The sequence below is a fragment of the Rhinolophus ferrumequinum genome, chromosome 6, assembly GCF_004115265.2.
Source record: "Rhinolophus ferrumequinum isolate MPI-CBG mRhiFer1 chromosome 6, mRhiFer1_v1.p, whole genome shotgun sequence".
NCBI classification, from domain to species: domain Eukaryota; kingdom Metazoa; phylum Chordata; class Mammalia; order Chiroptera; family Rhinolophidae; genus Rhinolophus; species Rhinolophus ferrumequinum.
The window spans coordinates 100,776,362-100,799,823 of record NC_046289.1 but is presented as its reverse complement, the minus strand read 5'-3'; the positions used below and the strand labels follow the sequence as shown (position 1 = coordinate 100,799,823).

Sequence of the window (23,462 nt, the reverse complement as noted above, 5' to 3'; positions counted from 1 at the left end):
TTGCCCCCCTGTCCTTGGCGGAATGCTTCTGCATCCTTACAGGCAAAGCAATCAGCACTAGATCACTGATTTGAGAAGGAGACACGATCACATGGAAATAATACATACCTTAGTCAAGTCCTACTTCTCAGTTGTTTTGAAATCACATATATTTCAATGCCCCTGTCTGAAACAGGCGATCTTGTATCGTAGCAGTAAGATAATAAGATAATCCAAGGTGTATGAGGCCCCCTAACCCTAATTGACGTAACAGCTCTTGAATGCTACACAGAATCTCAAAATGCCAGTTTTAGGCTCAACAGTAATGTGTTAACTTGAATCCAGATCCTCTCTCTGGAGTTTACCCCTCAATTGAATTTAAAAAGTGTGGGCTGAGGCACAGGGTCACTCTGGCAGGGCCACTAGATAGCCAAACGGTGCAGGTGCTGTGGCTGCAGAGAGCAGCTAGCTAAACGTCTGGTCCAAATGTGCGCTGCGATTGACAGGTAAGGGCAACAGTGTAGCCTGTCTAGTAACTTCCTAAGACACCATCTGGTCTTTCTAAGCCGAGTTAACACATGGGAGTCATTGAGGTATGCTAACTGCTTTGGAACTAGCGAGTAGGATCAGCAAGAAGGGACTGTGGGAATGGAGAACATTACCTTCAGTTTGCATAGAGCTTTGTGTTTTTAAAAACTCCTTCATCTGAACTTTACTAACCACTGTCACCCTAATAAACTTTAATTAAAAAAAAGAGAAAGATTAAAAAAAAGAAAAACAAGAAATAAAAAATATGATGAAAAAGAAACAAAAAACCTCCTTCATTCTAACCTCAGTCTGACAAACTAGATGGATTAACACTGTAAACATCTAAGAGGAGGAAACTGAGGCTTCAATATTGTTCTTCTCTTCAAGTAACCTGGAGAAGAGTCTAAGGAATAGTGAAATAAATGAACACTTATTAGGGACATTTTGTTCTCTTTTAGCCAAACAGCCCCAGAGGATGGGTACCATTATCACACCCTTTTAAAGCTGAGGAAGTTGGGACTCAGAGTAGCAATTTGTGACAAAGCTACTAAGTGCCAGAACCAGAATGTGAACCCAGATCTTTTAGACTTCAAAGTCCATGCTTTCTTTAGCACATTGATAAAGCCTATGACGTTGTCACAGTGAATGGAACTGGACAAGTTCCTGATGTGAGTTTTAGCCCTCTTGAAGACGTGGGTTGTCTGCAATGGGTGATATACATTTAAGAAATTGATATGTGACATAATGGACAACGGGCAGGCTATGGACTCAGAGATCTGTATTTAAATCCCAGCTCTACTAATTTCTAGCTGTGCGACCCTAACCAAGTTAGCTCACCTCTCTGAGCTGTATTTTCCTTACATGTCAAATGGATAAAATGATCTTAACCTCATAAAGTTGATGTGAAGATTAAATTAAATAACACTAACAGAGTTCCTGGCACATCAACAAATATTGGTTATCTTCCTCCCTAAAAGTGTTTTTCCAGGAAGCAGAGCAGTTACAGAACAGAGGCAGACAAGGTCTCTTATTGGCGAGAGAAGAAATACAGAAACACGGAAGAATGGAAGGCATGTCACAGACAGCCTTTGCAGATGATCACAGTTCAAGGAGCCCCTACTTCAAGTAGACTTTGCTGACCTTTAGAGTCTGGGTTAAGGTCCTTCTCAGCTCCCACAGAATGCTGTTCAGCTTTATCTTCGCACTTAGTATACAGGGTTCTAAGTCTGTCTCTTCACACGTCTGTTTTTCTCTTTTGATAATAAGTAAGCCCCCTGTTCATTGCAGCTTTATTTACCAAGACATGGAAACAAACAAAATAGATGAATGGACAAAGAAGTTGTGGTATATATACACAATGGAATACTATTCAGCGGTAAGAAAACATGATATAGGAACATTTGTGACAACATGGATGGATCTTGAGAGTATAATGCTAAGCGAAATAAGTCAGACAGAAAAAGCAGAGAACCATATGATTTCACTGATATGTGTCTATAAACCAAAAACAACAAAAGAACAAGACAAACAAATGAGAAACAAAAACTCATAGACACAGACAATAGTTTAGTGGTTACTAGAGGGTAAGGGGGGTGGGGGGTGGGAGCTGAGGGTAAGGGGGATCAAATATATGGTGATGGAAGGAGAACTGACTCTGGGTGGTGAACACACAATGGGCTTTATAGATGATGTGATACAGAATTGTACACCTGAAATCTATGTAATTTTACTAACAATTGTCACCCCAATAAACTTTAATTAAATAAATAAAAAGAAAAAATAAAAAGAACAGAAGAAAAAAAAAGTAAGCCCCCTGCTTATCACAATATCTGGGGGTAAGGTAGATGCTCAAAACTTTCTGCTGAGTGAAGGGATGGAGGAAAGAACAGATCCGTCCCAGGACCACTGTGTTGGATAAGATTAAAATCACATTTATAGCATTTTCTTACCTTGACTGCATAGTTATTAAGTGGATCTTTTGCATATGAAGCTGTGTAGTAGACGGCATCTCCTGCCTCACAACACGGCTTGTCACTGGTGAGCCTGAAATCTGACCAGCTGTCCACCCCAAAACGGAGTTGGTCTTTCTGCCCAGCCATGAAGATGTCTTCGCATTTAACAGCCAGTCTCTTCAAGGTGTCCGTATGAAGGCTTCGGATCTTCCCCACCACTTCTTCCTGACTCTCAAGTCCTCGATAAAGTGCTTGTCTCTGTGGCTTCTGGATGCCCCAGGCCTGTCTGCAGGAGGGGCCACGCCGACTGGACAGGGATTCCATGCTGTTAGAGCATCTGTCCTTAATACTGACAGTGGTTAAGCTGGAGATGCTGTTTGCTGCTGAGGGGACAGGGCGCTCCTTGTGCAAAGGTCTCTCCAAGGAGTCGTAAGACTCAATGTCCAGGCCCTTGAGTTCATAACTGACAGAAGAGCCAGCGCTGCTAGTATCCCAGTTGGGATCAATATCGTAGGTGGGATTAGCCATGACACAGAGACTAGTTCCTGTGGATTTCTGGAGGTCTTTGGAGGTTGGCTCTGTATTGGCTCTTACGATTGTTTTCTTTGGCAGCGGGGGTGGGGTAGGCTGGGAATCATTAGGTGCTTCTTGGTCTGTTTTCCCAGCAAAGGTAATGCCATCATCCAAAGCTCCCTTAGGCTGTCGTGGATGCTTGGGAGGGATCATGGCTGCTCTAGACTGCCCTGGATTGTTTGAAAAGAAAGAAAGGAAAAAGAATAAGTACGTAAAGTTTTCTTTATTGTTATGTAATTGAAACTTAAGCAGAAAGATGTGAGATGGCCATAAGAATGTGAGAAGTCAGTGCCTTAATTCCAAATTGTAGAAGGAAAAAAACCAATGAACAAACAGCTAACTATTGAAGGTAGAGCCCAATACTTGGTGAGAACAACAAACGGGAACAATGGCTCCACATTTCTGTGACAGAGGGACAGGGAGGTTGGCTGTTTTCAAACAGGCACCCAGACTCTCCACTCCTGACTCTGAGTGCTGTATTCACCCCTCTAGAATACCAAAGAGTGACAGACACTAAAACAACTGCATTGTGACAGAGTCACATAATAGCATTTGTGGATAAAAAAATATTTGGGAGGATTATCAACAACAATTAAAACTAGGCCACTGGAAGGTGACGTCATAGGAATGGTGGCAGCAGGGCGCACTTTCTGAGTTCTCCTCCGGATCTTCTTGCAAACAAGACCTATAACCCATCAAGGAACTTTTTGCTCATCGCACAGAACAGCGGGGAGATTCGTGGTTTACTTGAAGCTAAGGAGTACTTGAAGGTGCGCTAATTGGGCGAGCAGGGGAAGGAAAAAGAGGAGCGGAGTGAAAGCGCCCGGCCGGCAGCGGCGGGAGATCCCAGCCCGCAACGGAGCCTCGGCTGGTGGGGGCGAAAACTGAGAACCGAGGTGAGACCCGCTGTGCCGGGCACGCACAGGAGCCCAGGGCGGAGCGGAGAGCGCAGAGACCGGGAGGTGGGCTCTTTCCCTGCGTCCCACTGCGGATCTCTCCCGCCGGGAGGGCGGTCGGAGTCGCCCTAGGGCAGACAAAGAACACAGTCTCCATACCTGGGCCCCTCCCCCGCCCCGCTCTTCCAATCCTACCCCCGCCCTTCCAGAGACTTAAACCGGCCCCTGAACTGAGGAGTGGCGGCAGATTACAGAGGAGCCGTAAAGCTCAGACTCTGGGAAGCCTGACGGGCAGCCCTGACCCAGGGAGACTGGGAAGTGTGTGTGATTTTGGCTGGGCTAGGAGAGAAGAGACTCCTCCACCCCCAGCCACCACCTTTTCTGGCCTGCGGGAAGAGGGTGACGCGTGGCTGGGCTGGGAGAGTGAAGACCCCTCCATCTCCAGCCCCCACTCTTTCTGGCCTGCCTTGGGCGGGGCGGGTGCAGCTGCAGAGACACACCCGGAGATCAGCAGTGAGGCAGGCGCAGCTCTGGGCTTTCAGCAGATCAGAAATCTCCCGCCCGCACTCACACACACACACTGAAGAACTGCCCTAGGACTCAGGAGTTCTGGACAAGGGGCTGGTGGTGCTACTCTCAGTGTGCATATGTGCAGACAAGGGCAGAAACGGCACTGACTTTGTAAAAACTATCATCCAGACCCCTCAGGCCCACGCATTTAAGTCTGCAGTCCCAAAGTCACTCTGGGCACCAGGTGACCGGCTCTGCCTGCACAATAAGCAGGGGGCTCTTTGGTACAGCAGAGGACAACCTGGACATTACTTGGTGGGCTTAAGCCAAGACTGTCGCTGCTTTTTGTTTTGCTTTGTTTTGTGTTGTTTTGCTTTGTCTTTATATCTTTGATGTCTTTGCCTGTGTCGAGTGGGGGTTATCAGCTGTTTTTTGCATGTGAATGTATTTGATTTTTTTCTTTGCCGTTGTCGTTGCTGTTGTGCTTGGTGATTTGCTTTGTGCTGAAACTGCCCTGCCGGGGCCCAGCTTGAGAGGCACGGGATTCAGCATATCCAGGGGCCAACTCCAGACCAAACCGGAGTGCTGCCGGGTTTGACCTGCAGGTCACACACCCAGAGGGGGTTCTCTGCAGGCACTGGAACCCATAGAGGCCAAACCACATTTGGGTGGTCAACCCTCACGCAGCAGAGCGACCTGCGGGGGGCAGAGCCAAGTCTCACAACAGGTCAGCCCAGGAGTTAACCCCACCTACTCACAAGCAAAAAGCAATTAAAGATCTTCTTGAACGGGACAGTGTACACAACACAAGAGTCACCTTTGGAGCACACGCGGAGGAGGACGACGCGGTGCGAGTCAAATATAAAGGACACATACTACACAAGATAACCTAGCAAGAACTAAGAACTCTAGGGGATCTACCTAATATATCAAAATAAACACAGTCAGCCAGAATGGGGAAACAAAGATACACGTCCCAAATAAAAGAACAGAAGAAGCCTCCACAACTGGAACCAAATGAAGCAGACGTAACCAACCTTTCAGAGACAGAGTTCAGAACACTGGTGATAAGAATGTTTAAGGAGCTTAGAGAAGACATAAAGAAGGATGTAGAAATCATAACAAACTAGCTTAGAGAAAACATAAAGAAGGATGTAGAAATCATAACGAACAACCAGTTAGAACTAAAGAACACAATTACCGAAATTAAGAACTCACTTGAAGGAATTACCAGCAGGCTAGATGAAGCAGAGGATCGAATCAGCGACTTAGAAGACAAGGTAGCAGAGATCACCCAAACGGAACAACAGAAAGAAAAAAGAATTAAAAACAATGAGGATGGCCTAAGAGACCTCTGGGATAACATCAAGCGCAACAACATGCGCATCATAGGAATACCAGAAGGTGAAGAGAGGAAGCAAGGGATTGAGAACATATTCAAAGTAATAATGTCTGAAAACTTCCCCAACCTGATGAAGGAAACCAACATACAAGCCCAGGAAGTGCAGAGAGTTCCAACCAAGATTAACCCAAACAGGTCCACACCAAGACACATTATAGTTAAAATGGCAAAGCTTAAAGACAAGGAGAGAATCCTAAAAGCAGCAAGAGAAAGACGGAGGGTTACATACAAGGGAACTCCCATAAGACTATCAAATGATTTTTCTACAGAAACATTGAAGGCCAGGAGGGAGTGGCAGGAGATACTCAAAGTGATGGAAAACAAAGGCCTACAACCTAGATTGCTTTATCCAGCAAGGCTATCATTTAAAGTTGATGGAGAGATAAAGAGCTTTCCAGAAAAAAATAAGCTAAAGGAATTTATTACAACCAAGCCAGCATTGCAAGAAATACTAAAAGGACTTCTGTAAATAGAAGAAAGATCAAAACAACCTAACTACAAATTTAAAAATGGCAATAACTATGTACCTATCAATAATCACTTTAAATGTAAATGGATTAAATGCTCCAATCAAGAGACATAGGGCGGCTGACTGGATAAGAAAGCAAGACCCTTGTATACGCTGTATACAAGAGACTCACCTCAGAACAAAAGACACACACAGGCTGAAAGTGAAGGGTTGGAGTAAGATATTTCATGCAAATGGAAACGAGAAAAAAGCTGGAGTTGCAATACTTATATCTGACAAAATAGACTTTAAAATGAAGAACATACTAAAAGATAAAGATGGACACTATATAATAATAAAGGGATCGATCCGACAAGAGTACATAACCCTAGTAAACATCTATGCACCCAACATAGGAGCACCTAAATATATAAAACAGGTACTGACTGACATAAAGACAGAGATCAACAGCAACACTATTATTGTAGGAGACTTCAACACACATCTGACAACAAGGGACAGGTCTTCCAGACAGAAAATCAATATGGAAACAACAGCCTTAAATGATACATTGGACCACTTGGATTTAATCGATATTTTCAGAACATTTCACCCCAATGCTGCAAAATACACGTTTTTCTCAAGCGCACATGGAACATTTTCCAAGATAGACCATATGTTAGGCCACAAAACAAATCTTGGTAAATTTAAGAAAATGGAAATCATACCAATTGTCTTCTCTGATCACAATGCTATGAAATTAGAAATGAACCACAGGAAAAAAACTGGAAGACATACCAATTCATGGAGGCTGAATAACTTATTACTAAATAATGAATGGGTCAAGCAGGAGATCAAGGAAGAAATCAAAAGATATCTCGAGACAAACGAAAATGAAAACACGACGACCCAAAATCTATGGGATGCCGCGAAAGCAGTCCTAAGAGGGAAATTCATAGCTTTGCAGGCCTACCTAAAGAAACAAGAAACATCACTAATCAACAGTTTATCTTCACATTGAAGGGATTTGGGAAAAGAACAGCAAAATAAGCCCAAAGGGAGCACAAGGAAGGAGATAATAAAGATCAGAGCAGAAATAAATGAAATAGAAACCAGAAAAACAATACAAAAGATCAATGAATCCAAGAGTTGGTTCTTAGAGAAGATAAACAAAATCGACAAACCTTTAGCCAGACTCATTAAAAAAAAGAGAGAGAGGACCCAAATTAATAAAATCAGAAATGAAAGAGGGGAAGTGACAACGGACACTGCAGAAATACAAAAAGTTTTAAGAAGTTACTATGAGCAACTATATGCCAACAAATTTGACAATTTGGAAGAAATGTACAATTTTCTAGAGGCGTACAACCTTCCAAGGCTAACTCAAGAAGAAACAGAAAACCTGAATAGTCTGATTACCACCACGGAAATTGAATCAGTAATCAACAGTCTCCCAACAAATAAAAGCCCTGGACCAGATGGCTTTACAGGTGAATTTTACAAAACGTTCAAAAAAGAATTATCACCTATTCTCCTCAAGCTCTTCCAAAAAATCCAGAAGGAAGGAAGACTCCCAAACACTTTTTACGAAGCCACTATCACCCTGATCCCAAAATCAGACAAAGACACCACAAAAAAAGAAAACTACAGGCCGATATCTCTAATGAACATAGATGCAAAAATCCTCAACAAAATATTAGCGAACAGAATTCAGCAATACATTAAAAAGATCATACACCATGATCAAGTGGGATTCATCCCTGGTATGCAAGGGTGGTTCAACATCCGCAAATCAATTAATGTGATACACCACATTAACAAAATGAAAAATAAAAATCACATGATCATATCAATAGATGCAGAAAAAGCATTTGATAAAATCCAACAGCCATTTATGATAAAAACCCTTAAGAAAGTGGGAATAGAGGGATCATATCTCAACATAATAAAGGCCATATATGACAAACCCACAGCTAACATCATACTCAATGGGGAAAAGCTAAAACCATTCCCCCTAAGATCAGGAACAAGGCAAGGTTGCCCACTATCTCCGCTTCTATTCAACATAGTGCTGGAAGTTCTGGCCACAGCAATCAGACAAGAAAAAGAAATAAAAGGCATCCAAATTGGTAAGGAGGAAGTAAAATTATCATTGTATGCAGATGATATGATACTATATATAGAGAACCCTAAAGACTCCACCAAGAAGCTATTAGAGCTGATAGATGAATTTAGTAAAGTAGCAGGATACAAAATTAATATTCAGAAATCAGTTGCATTTGTATATACCAATAATAAAACATCAGAAGGAGAAATTAAAAAAAAATCCCATTTACAATCGTTCCAAAGACTATAAAATACCTGGGAATAAATTTAACCAAAGAAGTAAAAGATCTGTACTCAGAAAATTATAAGACACTGAAGAAAGGTATGAAGGAAGATATAAATAGATGGAAACACATATCATGTTCATGGATAGGAAGAATTAATATAGTTAAAATGTCCATACTGCCTAAGGCAATGTACATATTCATCGCAATTCCTATCAAACTACCAACGACGTTTTTCACAGAAATAGAACATATAGTCCTAAAATTTATATGGGACCATAAAAGACCCCGAATAGCAAAGGCAATCTTGAGAAATAAGAACAAAGTGGGAGGTATAACAATACCTGACTTAAAATTATACTACAAGGCTACAGTAATCAAAACAGCATGGTACTGGCATAAAAACAGACACATAGATCAATGGAACAGAATAGAGAGTCCAGAAATAAATCCACGCCTATATGGCCATTTAATCTACGACAATGGAAGCAAGAATGTACGATGGAGTAAAGACAGTCTATTCAATAAATGGTGCTGGGAAACCTGGACAGACACATGCAGAAAAATGAAGCTGGACCACCTCCTTACACCATATACAAAAATAAATTCAAAATGGATTAAAGACTTAAATGTAAGATCTGAAACCATAAAATACCTAGAAGAAAATATAGGAAGAAACTTCTCAGACATTACCCGGAATAAGATTTTTACTGATATATACCCTCGCTCGAGGGAAGTAAGAGAAAAAATAAACATGTGGGATTATATCAAACTAAAAAGTTTTTTCACAGCAAAGGAAACCATCAATAAAACAAAAAGGGATCCTACTGAATGGGAAAAGATATTTGCCAATGATATATCTGATAAGGGATTAATATCACAAATCTATGGAAAACTCACTCAACTCAACTCCAAAAAAACAAACGACCCAATTATAAAATGGGCAGAGGACTTAAAGAGACATTTTTCTAAAAAGGACATACAGATGGCAAACAGACATATGAAGAAATGCTCAACCTCACTAACCATCAGAGAAATGCAAATAAAAACCACAATGAGATACCACCTCACCCCAGTCAAAATAGCTATCATCAATAAATCAACAAACAACAAGTGCTGGTGCGGATGTGGAGAAAAGGGAATGCTTGTGCACTGTTGGTGGGATTGCAGATTGGTGAAGCCACTATGGAAAACAGTATGCAGGTATCTCAAAAATCTGAAAATGGAACTACCCTATGATCCAGTAATCCCACTCCTAGGTATCTATCCGGAGAAATCCAAAACTCCAATTCAAAAATCTCTATGCACTCCTATGTTTATTGCAGCACTATACACAATAGCCAAGACATGGAAACAACCGAAATGCCCATCGGTAGACGACTGGATTAAGAAACTGTGGTACATTTATACAATGGAGTATTACGCAGCCATAAAGAAGAAAGAAATCTTACCATTTGCAACAACATGGATGGATCTAGAGAACATTATGTTAAGTGAAATAAGTCAGACAGAGAAAGATAAGTACCATATGATCTCACTTATATGCGGAATCTAAAGAAAAGAATAAGTGAATGAACTAACCAGAAACAGTGTTGGAGACAAAGAGGAAAAACTGAGGGTTGCTAGATGGGCGGGGGGTGGGGTGGGGGTGGGGGGGTGGGGGAGGGGATTGGAGGGCAGTCGGTGACCACAGGATGGCCACGGGGTTTGAAAATTAATCTGGGGAACGTAATTTAGTGCTTTCCAGAGGGTAAGGGGGTTGGGGGGTGGGAGATGAAGGTAAGGGGGATCAAATATACGGTGATGGAAGGAGAACTGTCTCTGGGTGGTGAACACACAATGTAATTTATAGATGATGTGATATAGAATTGCACACCTGAAATCTATGTAATTTTAATAACAATTGTCACCCCAATAAATTTAAATAAAAAAAAAAACTAGGCCACTGGAAACAATAAGGCCACTAGATGGGTGCTCAGAAGATACTACTCTGTTCTTTTAAATTTGTTCCAAAGTTATACTGTATTGTAACTTTGTTATTTTCAATCCAACACATATGAATATAATTTCATAAACCACGTTCTTTTATTGCATTACAGAGATGACTTCTGCCACTGCTTAAACTGGTCTGTGTATACGATTCCTGTGACTGTGGTCAGGAGACAGTGCATATGAGTAGTCAACTGCTGTTCCAAACATCATTTACAAACTTGTACGTGATTCGGTTTTATTTGGAGGAGGGAGGCACATAAACTGTGATTTGAGAGATGCTACTTTTGAACATCTCTTATAAGCCCCAGTTATAGAACCAGTTGTCTCTGCTTCCTTTGCAATATCTATGCTTAGAAGGTAAAACACATGTGTATGATCAACGATGTCTTCAGGGCTTACTGTATATTGGATAGAGGGCATTATTTTTTTAAAGACAGAGAAATATACCATGAAACTTTTAAGAAAGCTATTAAAATTAGTAATGTTATTGAGGCTTCTACTCAGTACCTCAAAGTTAGAGCACAGGGCTCTGTTACAGGTTGAATTATGTCCCTTCTCCCAAAATATGTTAAAGTCCTAACCCCTGATGATACTTGTGAATGTGAGCTTATTTGGAAATAGGGTCCTTGTAGAGGTCATCAAGTTAATATGGAGTCATTAGGGTGGGCCCTAATCCAATATAACTGGTGTCCTTAGAAGAGCAAAGTGACACAGGGAGAACACCATGAGATGGCAGAGGCAGAGGCTGAAGTGATGTAGCTGCCAGCCAACGATGCCAGGAGTGTGGTAGCCACCAGACTCTAGGGAGAGGCAGGAAGGGCTCCACCCAGAGTCCCAGAGGGAGCATGATCTCAGACTTCCAGCCTCCAGAACTGTGGGAGAATAAATTCCTCTTGTGTTAAGCCACCCAGTTTGTGGTGCTTTGTTACAGCAGCCCTAGGAAATGAATACATACTCCTACTGATGGTCAGACAGACCAGAAGGCACTGATGGTCCTGAGGACGACAATGAATAAAGAAAGTAGTTTGTTTTATTAAAAATATGTCCTCATAGCAATGCCAAGGGTAATCACAAATATATACAGTGACTATAATACCTATATATTCCAATTTCCACACAGACAACTCTGCTCAAGAATACCTACGAATTTATACAAACTATGGCAATATATACAGCAAATCCTGTTTCTCCATCAGTGGCATGTAGCAATTTTTCAAAAAGGATTAGAGCTATATTACATACAAATATAAACAAAATATGTATATAGATAGACAGCGTGAGAATAAGAGAAAGAATATGAGAATGCTAAGCTTCAAGGGGGTCAGGACTTCTGTTTGATTCATTGTTGTATCCTTTATGTCAAGAACAGGGCCTGTATATAATAGATGCTCAATAAATAGTTCTTGAATGACTAGAGGAATAAATACTTAGGGCTGAAAGATAAAAAGTAGTAAATTTGTACAGGTACCTATAATAAGAAAAGATATTGAATTAGTAATTTAAAAAATTCCCATAAAGAAAAGTCCAGGACCATATGGCTTCATTGATGAATTCTACAAAAGAGTTAAAGAAGTATTAAATCCAATCCTTCACAAACTCTTCCAAAAAAAAAAGAAGTGAAGAGAAACTTCCCAACTTGAAAAATGAGGCCAATATCACCAACGTACCAAAAACTAGACAAAGACATTATAAGAAAACTAGAGATTAATATGCCTTATGAATATAAACACAAAAATCCTCAAGAAATGCTAGTAAACTGAATCCAGCAACATATAAAAAGGACTATATGCCATGACAAAGTTGTATTTATCCCAGAAATGCAAGGTTGGTTTAACATCTGAATATCGCTCAATGTAATATACCATGTAAACGGAACAAAGGGGAAAAAGCCAAAATCCTCACATGATCACCTCAATAGGCGCAGAAAAAGCATCTGATAAAATTCAACATCTCTTCATGACAAAAACACTGAACAAACTGGAAAAAGAAGGGAACATCCTCAAACCTGATAAAGGGCACCTACAACAAACCAAGAGCTAATATTATACTTCATGGTAGAAAACTAGATGTTTCCTGCCTAAAATCAGGAGCAAGACAAGGATTTCCACTCACTTTTTTCTACATTGTCCTGGAGGACCCAGCAAGGAAAGGAAGAAAAAAAAAAAGTAGAAAAGAAGAAAAACTATCTCTATTCATAGGTGATATAATTTTACATATAGGAAAGCTAAAGAATCCACAAAAAACAAACAAACAAAAAAAGCCACATTAGAACTAATATACCAGTTCAGCAAGGTTGCAGGATATAAAATCAATATAAAAATCAATTGTACTTCTATACATTAGCAAGGAACAATAAAAAAATTAAGAAAACAATTCCATTTATAATATCATCAAAAACAATGAAGTATTTAGAATAAATTTAACACAAGAAGTACAAGATTTACACCCTGAAAATTATCAAACATTGCTAAAGAAAATTAAAGATTAAATAAATGGAAAGATATGTTATGGATGAGAGACTTAATATGTTAAGATGGAAATACTTCCAAATTAATCTACAGATTTAATGTAATCCCTATCAAAATCCCAGCTGGCTTTCTTGCAGAAATTACAGGATGATCCTAAAATTTGTATGAAAATACAAGGGATCTAGAGTGGCCCCAAAAAAATCTTAAAAAAAGAGAACAAAGTTGGAGAATGCCCATTTCCTGATTTCAAAACTATAGTAATCAAGATGGTGGGGTACTGGCATAAAAAAAATGGAAGCATAGATGAATGAGATAGAATAGAGAGCCCAGAAATAAACCCTTATATTTATGGTCAATCAATTTTGAAAAAAACACGAAGACAATTCAATGGGGAATAGTCTTTTCACCAAATAATGTTGAGACAGCTGGATATGCATATGCAAAAAAATGAAGTTGGATCCCTACTTCATACTATACACAAAAATTAATTCAAAATGTTCTATCAAAGATCTAAATATAAGAGCTAAAACAATAAAACTCGTAGGAGAAAACATAGGAATAAGTCTTTTCGACCTTAGATTAGGCAATGGTTTCTTAGATATGACACCTAAAGAACAAGTGACAAAAGAAAAATTAAATAAATTGGAGTTCATAAAATTAAAAACTTTTGTTCTTCAAAGGACAATTTCAAGAAAGTGAAAGGACAACCCACTGAATGAGAGAAAACATGTACAGATTACATATCTGGTAAGAGACTTGTATTCAGAATTTATAAATAACTCTTACAATAAAAAGATAATAACCAATTCAAAGTGGGCAAAGGATTTGCACAGACATTTCTACAAAGAAGATATATACACAAATGGCCAGTAAGCACATGGTAAAGATGCTCATTACTCATTAGATTAATGCATGCCAAAATCATTATGCGACCCCACTTCACTTCCACTAAACTAGCTATAATCAAAAAGACAAGCAAGTGTTGGTAAGGATATGGAGAAATTCAAACCCTTATACATTGCTAGTGGGAATCTAAAACTTGTACACAAATGTTCATAGCAACATTATTCATAATAGGCAAAAAGTAGGAACAACCCAAATTTCCAACTGATGAATAGATAAACAAATTGTAGTATAGTCATACAGGGGAATATTACGTAGCCATTAAAAAAAAAAGAAGTACTGGAATTTTCTGGTCAAGATGGCAGAGCAGGTAAACACTGTGCTCACCTCCTCTCATGACCACATCAATTACAACTAAACTACAGAATAACCATAATTGAAAATCGTGTGACGTCTAACTGAACCGAAGCCCTACAACTAAGGATGTATAGAAGAAGCCACCTCGAGACTGGTAGGAGGGGCAGAGACAGGGAACAGGCTGGTCCCACACCCACGTGTGACCATTAAAAATTGAGAGGGATATCTTGGCTGCGGAGGACCACCCCCCAACCCCAAGGAGCGAGGGGTCCCAACCCCAAACCAGGTTCTTCAACCCAGGGTTCCAACGCAGGAGAGAGAAGTCCCCATAACTTCTGGCTGTGAAAACTAGTGGAGATTGTAGCTGAGTGAGACGGAGGGCGGCTAGAGTCCCAGGTGCTCCTATTAGACCCGTGCACGGACTCACTTGCTCTGAGCTCCACTGCTGAGGCAGCAGCTCGAAAGGCACCAGGTACATACGGGGAGCAACAGAGTTGTCTGGTTTCAGGGCGAGGGCTGGAGGGGCACTTTTCTCCCAGACAGAAGAGCGGGAAGAAGACATTGTGTTTCGGTTGAGCCCTCCCTCCTGGCGTGCAGACATGGGTCCCGCCATATCTCAGACTCCAACAACCTGGCTAACATCTTTTGTCAACTCTGCCCTGGTGATTCCCTAAGACCTCTACCCACCCAACTTGTCGGCCCACCCAAGATGCTTCCACTAGCTTTTGCATCCAAATGGCCTGTCTTGGCTCATGCTCTGGATTTTCCTAAAATCTCTCAAAGGCTCACAAAACCCAACAAGGAGCACCTGACTTTGGTGTGTCTTGTACCTTTTGCTGAGCAGTCCTAAGCCCGGCACTAGTGAAAGATGGTTTTGGTTTGTGGCTTGGCCTCTCGAGGCACCTCCAAGCCCAGAGTGGGTGGCGGCCATCTTTGGATTGCTTTGTGGCTCATGCTGGTGGCCCCAGGTAGGGCACAGCCTGTGGCTGAACTTGGTCTGCAGTGAGTCCCCTCTCAGGAGACCCCAGGGCTGGTATGCCCATTGGTCAGCTTTGGACTGAGCTGGAACATCTCTTAGCCACCTCCAAGGATGACACACCTAAAGGGGAGACTCGGCAGGCACCAGAGCCCTGCTAAAGCTAATCCTGCTCCACAGGGTCAGCTCCTGCGCAACAGCTCCTCCCTGTAGTCACACCAGTCCTCACAACCAATCAGCCTGAGGGTCACTCCCTTCCACTGGCGTGCAATCAGCAACAAAGGCTCAACTACAACAGGAGGGCATATACAACCCTCACAAGGGACACACCTGGACCACATGGCTCAGGTGACCAGGGCCACTGTCACTGGGCCCCACAGGACACCTATTACAAAAGCTCACTCTACTAAGACAGGGAGACATAGCAGCCCTACCTAGTACATAGAAACAAACATAGGGAGGCAGCTAAAATGGGGAGACAAAGAAACAGGTCCCAAATAAAAGAACAAAACAAAGCTCCAGAAAAAGACTAAACAAAATGGAGACACGGAACCTACCAGGTTATAAAGATTATAAAGATGCTCAATTAACTCAGGAAGAACTTCAACAAGAGATAGGAAACATTAAAGTGGAGATAGGAAACATAAAAAAGAACCAGTCAGAAATGAAGAGTACATTAGAGGGAATCAACAACAGATTAGATGAAGCAGAGGACTGACTCAGTGATTTAGAAGATAAGGTAGCAGAAAACATGCAATCAGAACAGCAAAAAGAAAAAAATGAATTAAAAAAAATGAGCATAGTTTAAGGGGCCTCTGGGACAACATCAAGCATAAGAATATTCACATCATAGGGGTACCAGAAGGAGAAGAGAGAGACCAAGGAACTGAAAACCTATTTGAAAAAATAGTGATGGAAAACTTCCCTAACCTGGTGAAGGAAATAGACATACGAGCCCAGGAAGGGCAGAGAGACCAAAACAAGATAAATCCAAAGAGGCCCGCACCAGACTCATCATAATGAAAATGCCAAAGTTGAAAGACAAAGAGAGAATTTTAAAAGCAGCAAGAGAAAAGCAGTTAGTTACCTACAAGGGAGCCCCCATAAAACCGTCAGCTGATTTCTCAACAGAAACTTTGCAGGCCAGAAGGGGATTGGTAGGAAACATTCAAAATGATGAAATGTAAAGACCTACAACCAAGATTACTCTACCAAGCTAACCTATCATTTAGAATCAAAGGACAGATAAATTGCTTCCCAGACAAGAAAAAGCTACCATGTTTCCCCGAAAATAAGACCTAACCAGACCATCAGCTCTAATGCGTCTTTGGGAGCAAAAATTAATATAAGACCTGGTCTTATTTTAATGTAATATAAGATTGGGTCTTAAATATAATAATATAATATAATATAATATAATATAATATAATATAATATAATATAATACTGGGTCTTATATTTATTTTTGCTCCATAAAATGCTGATGGTCCGGCTAGGTCTTATTTTCGGGGAAACACAGTAAAGGAGTTCATCCACACCAAACCAGTATTACAAGAAATGTTAGAGGGACTGCTTTAAGAAGAAGAAGAAAAGGATCAAGTATATGAACAATAAAATGGCAATAACCACATCTATCAATAATTACTTTCAATGTAAATGGATTAAATGGATCAAAAGATAGGATGGCTGAATGGATAAGAAAACAAGACTTACATATGCCGTCTACAACAGACTCACTTTAGATCAAAAGATACACACAGACTGAGAGTAAACGGATGGAAAAAGATATTTCAGAAAAATGGAAACAAACAAACAAACAAAGAAGCTGAGGTAGCAATACTTAACAGCAGAGAAAACAGACTTTAAAACAAAGGTTATAACAAGAGACAAAGAAGGACCCAGTAATCCCACTTCTGAGTATTTATCCAAAGTAACCCAAAACACTGTTTTGAGGGGACGTGTGCATCCATATGTTCATTGCAGCATTGTTTCAACAGCCAAGATGTGGAGGCAGCCTGGGTGTCCGTTGATGGATGAATGGATAAAGAGTAGGAGGCACATATATACAATGGAATATTGGGTTCTTGCCACCTGCAGCAGCATGGATGGACCTGGAGGGTATTGTGCTGAGTGGCGTATGTCAGACGGAGAAAGACAGATGCAATTTGATTTCGCTTATATGTGGAATCTAAAGAAACAAACAGACAAACAAACAATCCTAAACAAACTCATAGATACAGAGAACAAAACTGATAGTTAGTTGCTAGATTGGAGGGGAGGGGGTTAAGGGAGTGGGTGAAAAACATGAAGGGATTAAGAAATACAAATTGGTAGTTAAAAATAGTCATGGGGATGTAAAGTACAGCACAGGAAATATAGTCAATAATATGGTAATAACTATGTAAGGTACCAGGTGGGTACTAGACTAGTCGGGGGAGTATCTTCTTAAATTATATAAATGTCTAACCCCTATGTGGTACACACGAAATTAATTATAATAATACTGACTGTCAACTGTAATTGAAAAATTTAAAAAGGTGAAGGGGAATAAGAGGTCCAAATTTCCAGTTATAAAACAAGTAAGTCATGGGGATGTAATGTACAGCATGGGGGATACAGTCCATAATACTGTGACAGCGTGGGACGGTGTCAGATGGTTGCTGGGTTTATGGTGATCACTTCTTTAGTATATAAAGTTTGAATATCTATTGTGTACACATGAAACTATTATAATACTGTATGTTAGCTATATTTTAATAAAAATCTTAAAACAAAAAAAGAAATGAAGTTCTGATGTATGCTACCACCAGTATGAACTTTGAAAACATTATGCTAAGTGAGAGAAGCCAGTCACAACAGACCAATGTCATATGATTCCACTTATGAAATGTCCAGAAATATATAAATTCAGAGACAGAGAGCACATTAGTGGTTGCCAGGGGCTGGGGGAAGGGGAATAAATGGAGAGTTACTGCTAGTGGGTTTTGGTTGAGGGTGATGAAATGTTCTGGAATGAGACGCTGGTGATGGTTGTAACATTCTGTGAATATATGACAACTCATTAAATTGCACACTGTAAAAGGGTGAATTTTATGGTATGTAAATTATATTAATAAAGCAAACCAACCATGTATTCTTAGAAACCACCATTATTAACTCAGTTTTCAGTCACATCTTCCCATCCTCTGTGCCCTTGAAGGCTTAGCATTTACTAAATTCTGCCTGTAGGTAAGGCCTCCCTCCCAGAGCTACCCTAGCCCTGCTTTACCTCAGCTTATGTGAGAAGTCAGAACCATAGTTTATTTACAAGATGACAGAGACATGCTTTGTAACCAAAGTCCATTTTCCAGTTGCTGACCCAGATCTTTGAGAGACGAAGTGAAATGAAGACAGTGAGAAGCAGAGAACCTCACAGCATCTCACCACGCCTGCCGACTACAGTGATCGTCTCCTGTCTCCACCGTCTCCAGCTCGTCTCTCTCTCCGCACTACCCACTCGAGAGATTTTTTAAGAACACTAAAGTCTATCATAGCATTCCTCTACTTAAAAAAATTCTGCTCTTGATCATTTGAACTTGATCTGAAGACAAAATTTTCTTTGCTCAAGCACAGAGAACAAGCCTTTCCTGACCTCACCCTGGTAGTTCCTATTTTTCTTATATCTCACGTCGGAGCCACCAGGTAGCCTGCAGTTTCTGCAGCTCTTCTGGCTACTTCATGCCACGTCTATGTTCATGTTGACTCTCTTCCAGGAATGGTTTCCCTCTCTCATCTTTACACCCTGGCTCCAAGGAGTGTTTCCTACTCCACTCCCCAAACTGATCTCTCCTTCCTTGGAACCTCAGACACATCCTGTGAACACCAAATACCTGTCCCTGTCTGAGTTCCCTACAGGTTTGCTGCCTGAGGGCAGAGACTGCCTCTCATTTGTCTACTCAGGACACCAAGCAGAGTCTGGCTGAGAAGGGAATGGAGGGAGTGAGGGGGGGAAGGGAAGGAAGGAAAAGAAGGAAGGGAGGAAAAAACTAGAAGCATGAACCTATTCTTGCTCCTTTCAACGTGGACCTCAGAAAGGCCTTTATGGGGTGACATTTTCTACCCATTTCTCTAATTTAGGACAAACAAAAATAATCATGGATGTGGAAGGAACGGAGGATTCCAGAGTGCTGTTTTTCCCCATTACCTCAGAACTGGCAAGTGAGACAAGGTCAAGGTTGTCCCCACAGCGGCTCTTTAATGCTTATCAGAGAAGGTGGAAGAGGGTTGATCCTGCTGCTTTCAACCACCTGGAGAATAAAGTCCAGACTCCTCAGCAATTGGTTAAGGCTCTCAGCCTTATCTACCACTACTTCCCACTCAAATCACCCAGTTCCTGTTCTTGTAATATGCTCCATGTTTTTATGTTTCCATCTCTGTCTCAGTACTGGTGTCCTGGGCTAAGCCCAGCTGAAACGGCCCTTCTCCCTACTCTCTACTCCCCACCTCCAAGCTGGGAGTATCACTTCTTCCTTTGTGTTCTTACAACTTTTTGCTTCACTATAGCATTTTTAGCCTTTTATATAATGACACTTTTTTTTTTTTTTAATATTCTCTCAGAACCTGGCATGGTGTGAGACACAGCGGCATGCAGTGAGTGGCTGCTGGACTGAAGCACAGAGAGCAGAGCTGCTAATCATTCCAAAATGAAAATGGACAGCCAAGGCAGCAAGGAAATAAAGAAAACTAACAGTGGCTTCCTTCCCAAATGGCAGGACCTGTTCTCCCGGGAGCTGAGGAGGGTTCCTCAGGGGAATCAGAAACATCTGCATTCCATACGGCACCAGAGCGTTCCAGTCCGTACAAGGAGGTCTAGCCATTCTCCCAAATTGAAAAGTTTTTTGTGTTCTTATTTTTATTTTTCCAAGAAAGACAAGTTCTCCTAATTGAATTCCAATCATCCGGGTCAGTGTTTTAAAAGCTTGGTATCTTAGCTGTTTTTAGTTTAAACTTTTAATCCTGTCCACCCCACTCAGGACTCTGGGATCAGACGCTAAGCTTGGCTTTCAGCAGGCCTGATATAACATCACATACTCTACATTCTTGTGGCACATCAGCTCTCTAAAAAAGAAAAAAAAATGAATAAAAAATAGACTGTGTTCTAAATCTTGCCTTGCTATAGACAAAAAAAGGTTTTTGGGACAAATATGTTTGACTAAAGCACACTCAAACCCTCTTTCTGAGCCTCCATACTCTATCTCTTTACTTTCTTCCCGCTTAAAAAAGTCTTCAGACTTATAGATAAGGCCCTATATCATGTTCTGAAATGCAAATGAGGACAAATGGATTAAAAGGGAATAATGACTCTACTTAGAAGAAGACAAAGGAGTGTTAAAATGCCTCAGAAGGGAAATGATTGTTATGAAGCTCTTAAAACTTACAAGACTGGTACAATACATACTACAAAAATAAGAAAAACATTATTTATAAAGCTCAACATTTTAAAGATGAATATTGAAAAACTCAAAATAATAACTACATCATTATAGAGATCTACTGAAAGGCACTAGCATTGAAGATACATTAGGGACAAATCACAGCCCAGGTTTGCTTTAAGACCTGACAGTCCACCAGGGATGCCAGGGCGTAAAGGCACTTCAGGATGACCCATCTGGACAGGAGCAGTATGCTAATGAGGACAGTCAGCAAGACAGGAAGGCCATGGACCCTCCTCAATTTCACCGCCTGAGTCATCACGTAGGGAGCTTCCAGAATGATCTTTTGAAAATCCTGATCATGTCCCTTTTGGAGTGACTCTCAACTCCTATTAGGTAAAAGACAAACTCACTGTGATATGTGCACACCGTTTATGGCCTAGCCTTGCTTTTCCCCTCTCTCTCATTTCCCCCACTCCGCCGTCTCTCACCCTGCACTTAAACTACCCTGAATTAATTTCTTGTGTTAATCGAACATTCACTGCTCTGTTAAGCTCCAACCCTCTCGTAAACCTCTCCAGACAGAGGCTTTCATCAAACCCTTAAATATCTGTACCGAAGCGACTATCACGTGGGCTCCAAAGAGTGCAGCCCTACGTCTTTCTTTCCCAAGACTGGGAGTCCCCGCTATTTCCAGCGCCCAGCCTGGGGCCCGGGCCATGGCTGGTGTTCAAAAACGTTTGCTGAATGAAAGTGTGGAAACCAAAATAAATGGAACATGTCTTTCTATTTAAAGTGCAATTTCAATTTTCATCCTTATTTTTGCCCCCAGGGCTCATGACAAGTACTATAGATGAGAACGGCAAGGGAGAGGACAAAAAAAGAGGCGATCATCTCGAAACCGGGAAACCCGCACTGGAGTGCATGAACGTCCATGTCCCTCACCACGGCTGTGCAGCTGCCCCTCATGGTGAATGGAGCGCTCACTGCATCACCCCCGGCGGTCACCAGCAGCTTCGGAGGAGGGGCCCCATCCACCCGGGAGCTCCCTGTGTCGGGCCCCACCAACGTGCAATGTAAGCACCGACTGGCAAACCACGGGACAGCAACTTCATGCCAAATGATACAACAAAACTGACTTCCAAAGATCACTTTGGACTTACTCTCAAAGATAGACCACTTTAAAGAATGTCAGTGGGGTAGCAGCTGACAGACTCAATTTTTGTAAGATCTCATGAGTGAAAACCTCTCCAAGAACAAAGTATTTATTTGGGGGTAAGTTATTTGTGTAATTTCAAGACTGTACTCTGCCAACTAATTCCAGTATATGGGAAACTATTTTTAAATGTGAATGCAGCTAACTTAAAAAATGAAGACACAATCTATGATTTCTTTTTAAATGGAAATAATTTCCATTTTAGGAAGTACAACAAATGTTCACACAAATGTTTAAAGCTGTCAATCTCGGTTTTCTAGATATCCAGATAATCTAAAAATGTGCCAGTTCTTTAATCTTTGGTTTGAACCATTAATTTTACATTGTATGGGATAATGTCTGACCCACAGAAGTTCCTCAGTAATTATTTGCTGAGTAAATGAACAAATGGCATGTATTCTTCAGAATATTTTTTTTAAAGCTGCCATTCATGAAGACATTATTCCATAATCACAACACGAAGGCCACCAATGTAATGACGTTCTTTGAGGCATGCCCAGTCCTTAGGATTTAGCCCTGATGATCAGTAGACTGCCAAAGGAAGTTCTGGAGACCGAAGACCGCTGCCGTCTTCCTTCAGTGTTTGAAGGGTACAGCCTTAAGGAGATGCCCCAGGCACATAAGACAAGACATGTGGGCAGTTTCTGCGGTGACATACTGTACAAAGGAACTTAGGCACAGCTTATGTAGTTCCATAATTAGGAAATGCCTGGAATAAGTCTTATTAGGAAAAAAAGTCAACTGATTAATGGCACACATAAACTGGGGCTTGAAATTTTCCTACTTGAACTTTGCTGAGAGCTCGATTTCCCTAATCTGGGAATCTTATACAGTCAGATGCAAAAATCATTTTTGGCTCATCCATTTAAACCTCTTTTTAGCACCTACTGTGTGTTTTTAAAAAGGTGCTAGGTTAGCAGGCACGCGGAAAGAGGAGCAAGCCAAAATCTGCTGAGTAAAGTAAAGTGAGACTTGGTAGCTCTTCCTAAAAACCAATGTATAAAGCACTCAGTCACAAGTGAGTGACGGGGAGTGAAGGTCACCAACTCACGGCCAAAAGAGAAGACGTCACTACCAGCTCCTGATTTTAGCAGGCTGTTAAAGGAGTCAGGTGTGCACATAAAAAAGCAGTGATATTGCTTCTAGATATTTTGAGATAGACACAAGAAGCATGGGGAAAATGTTGAAGGTCTGATTTAAAAAAATGTTCAATCACTTCTTTGAGAAATCATTTTGGGGGACAGATACCCTGCTCAATTCAGTGTGGGGTATTACAGATCAGAGTTTGTTCAGATCACCATGATCTCAGATCACCATGAACGAGAGTGAAACCATCATTCTGCAAAGGACAAGTTTCTTAGGAGCTGTCAAGTTGCATAAAGACCAGTATGATTTTTGTGCCCCCAGAAGACAGTACAAATCCCGCACATAACCAATTCTTTAAATCTGTGCTGTCCAATAGAATGTTCTGGATGATAAAAATGTTCTGTATCTGATGTCCAGAACAGTAGCTATTAGCCCCAAGTAGCTACTGAGCACTTGAAATGTTGCGAACGGGCTTAAGGAACTTAATTTTTATGG

The 23,462-nt window shown here is 41.0% G+C and overlaps 1 protein-coding gene across 7 annotated transcripts in view; it reads right to left on the bottom strand.

Moving 5' to 3' along the window:
* Window positions 1-23,462, bottom strand: part of PEAK1 (pseudopodium enriched atypical kinase 1) — a 346,940-nt gene that overhangs the window by 20,790 nt on the left and 302,688 nt on the right. For all 7 annotated transcript variants that reach the window (XM_033107849.1, XM_033107853.1, XM_033107851.1 and 4 more), the window contains one exon: window positions 2,457-3,202. In XM_033107849.1, the coding sequence (XP_032963740.1) occupies window positions 2,457-3,202 (746 nt within the window). The remainder of the gene's footprint in view (window positions 1-2,456; window positions 3,203-23,462) is intronic.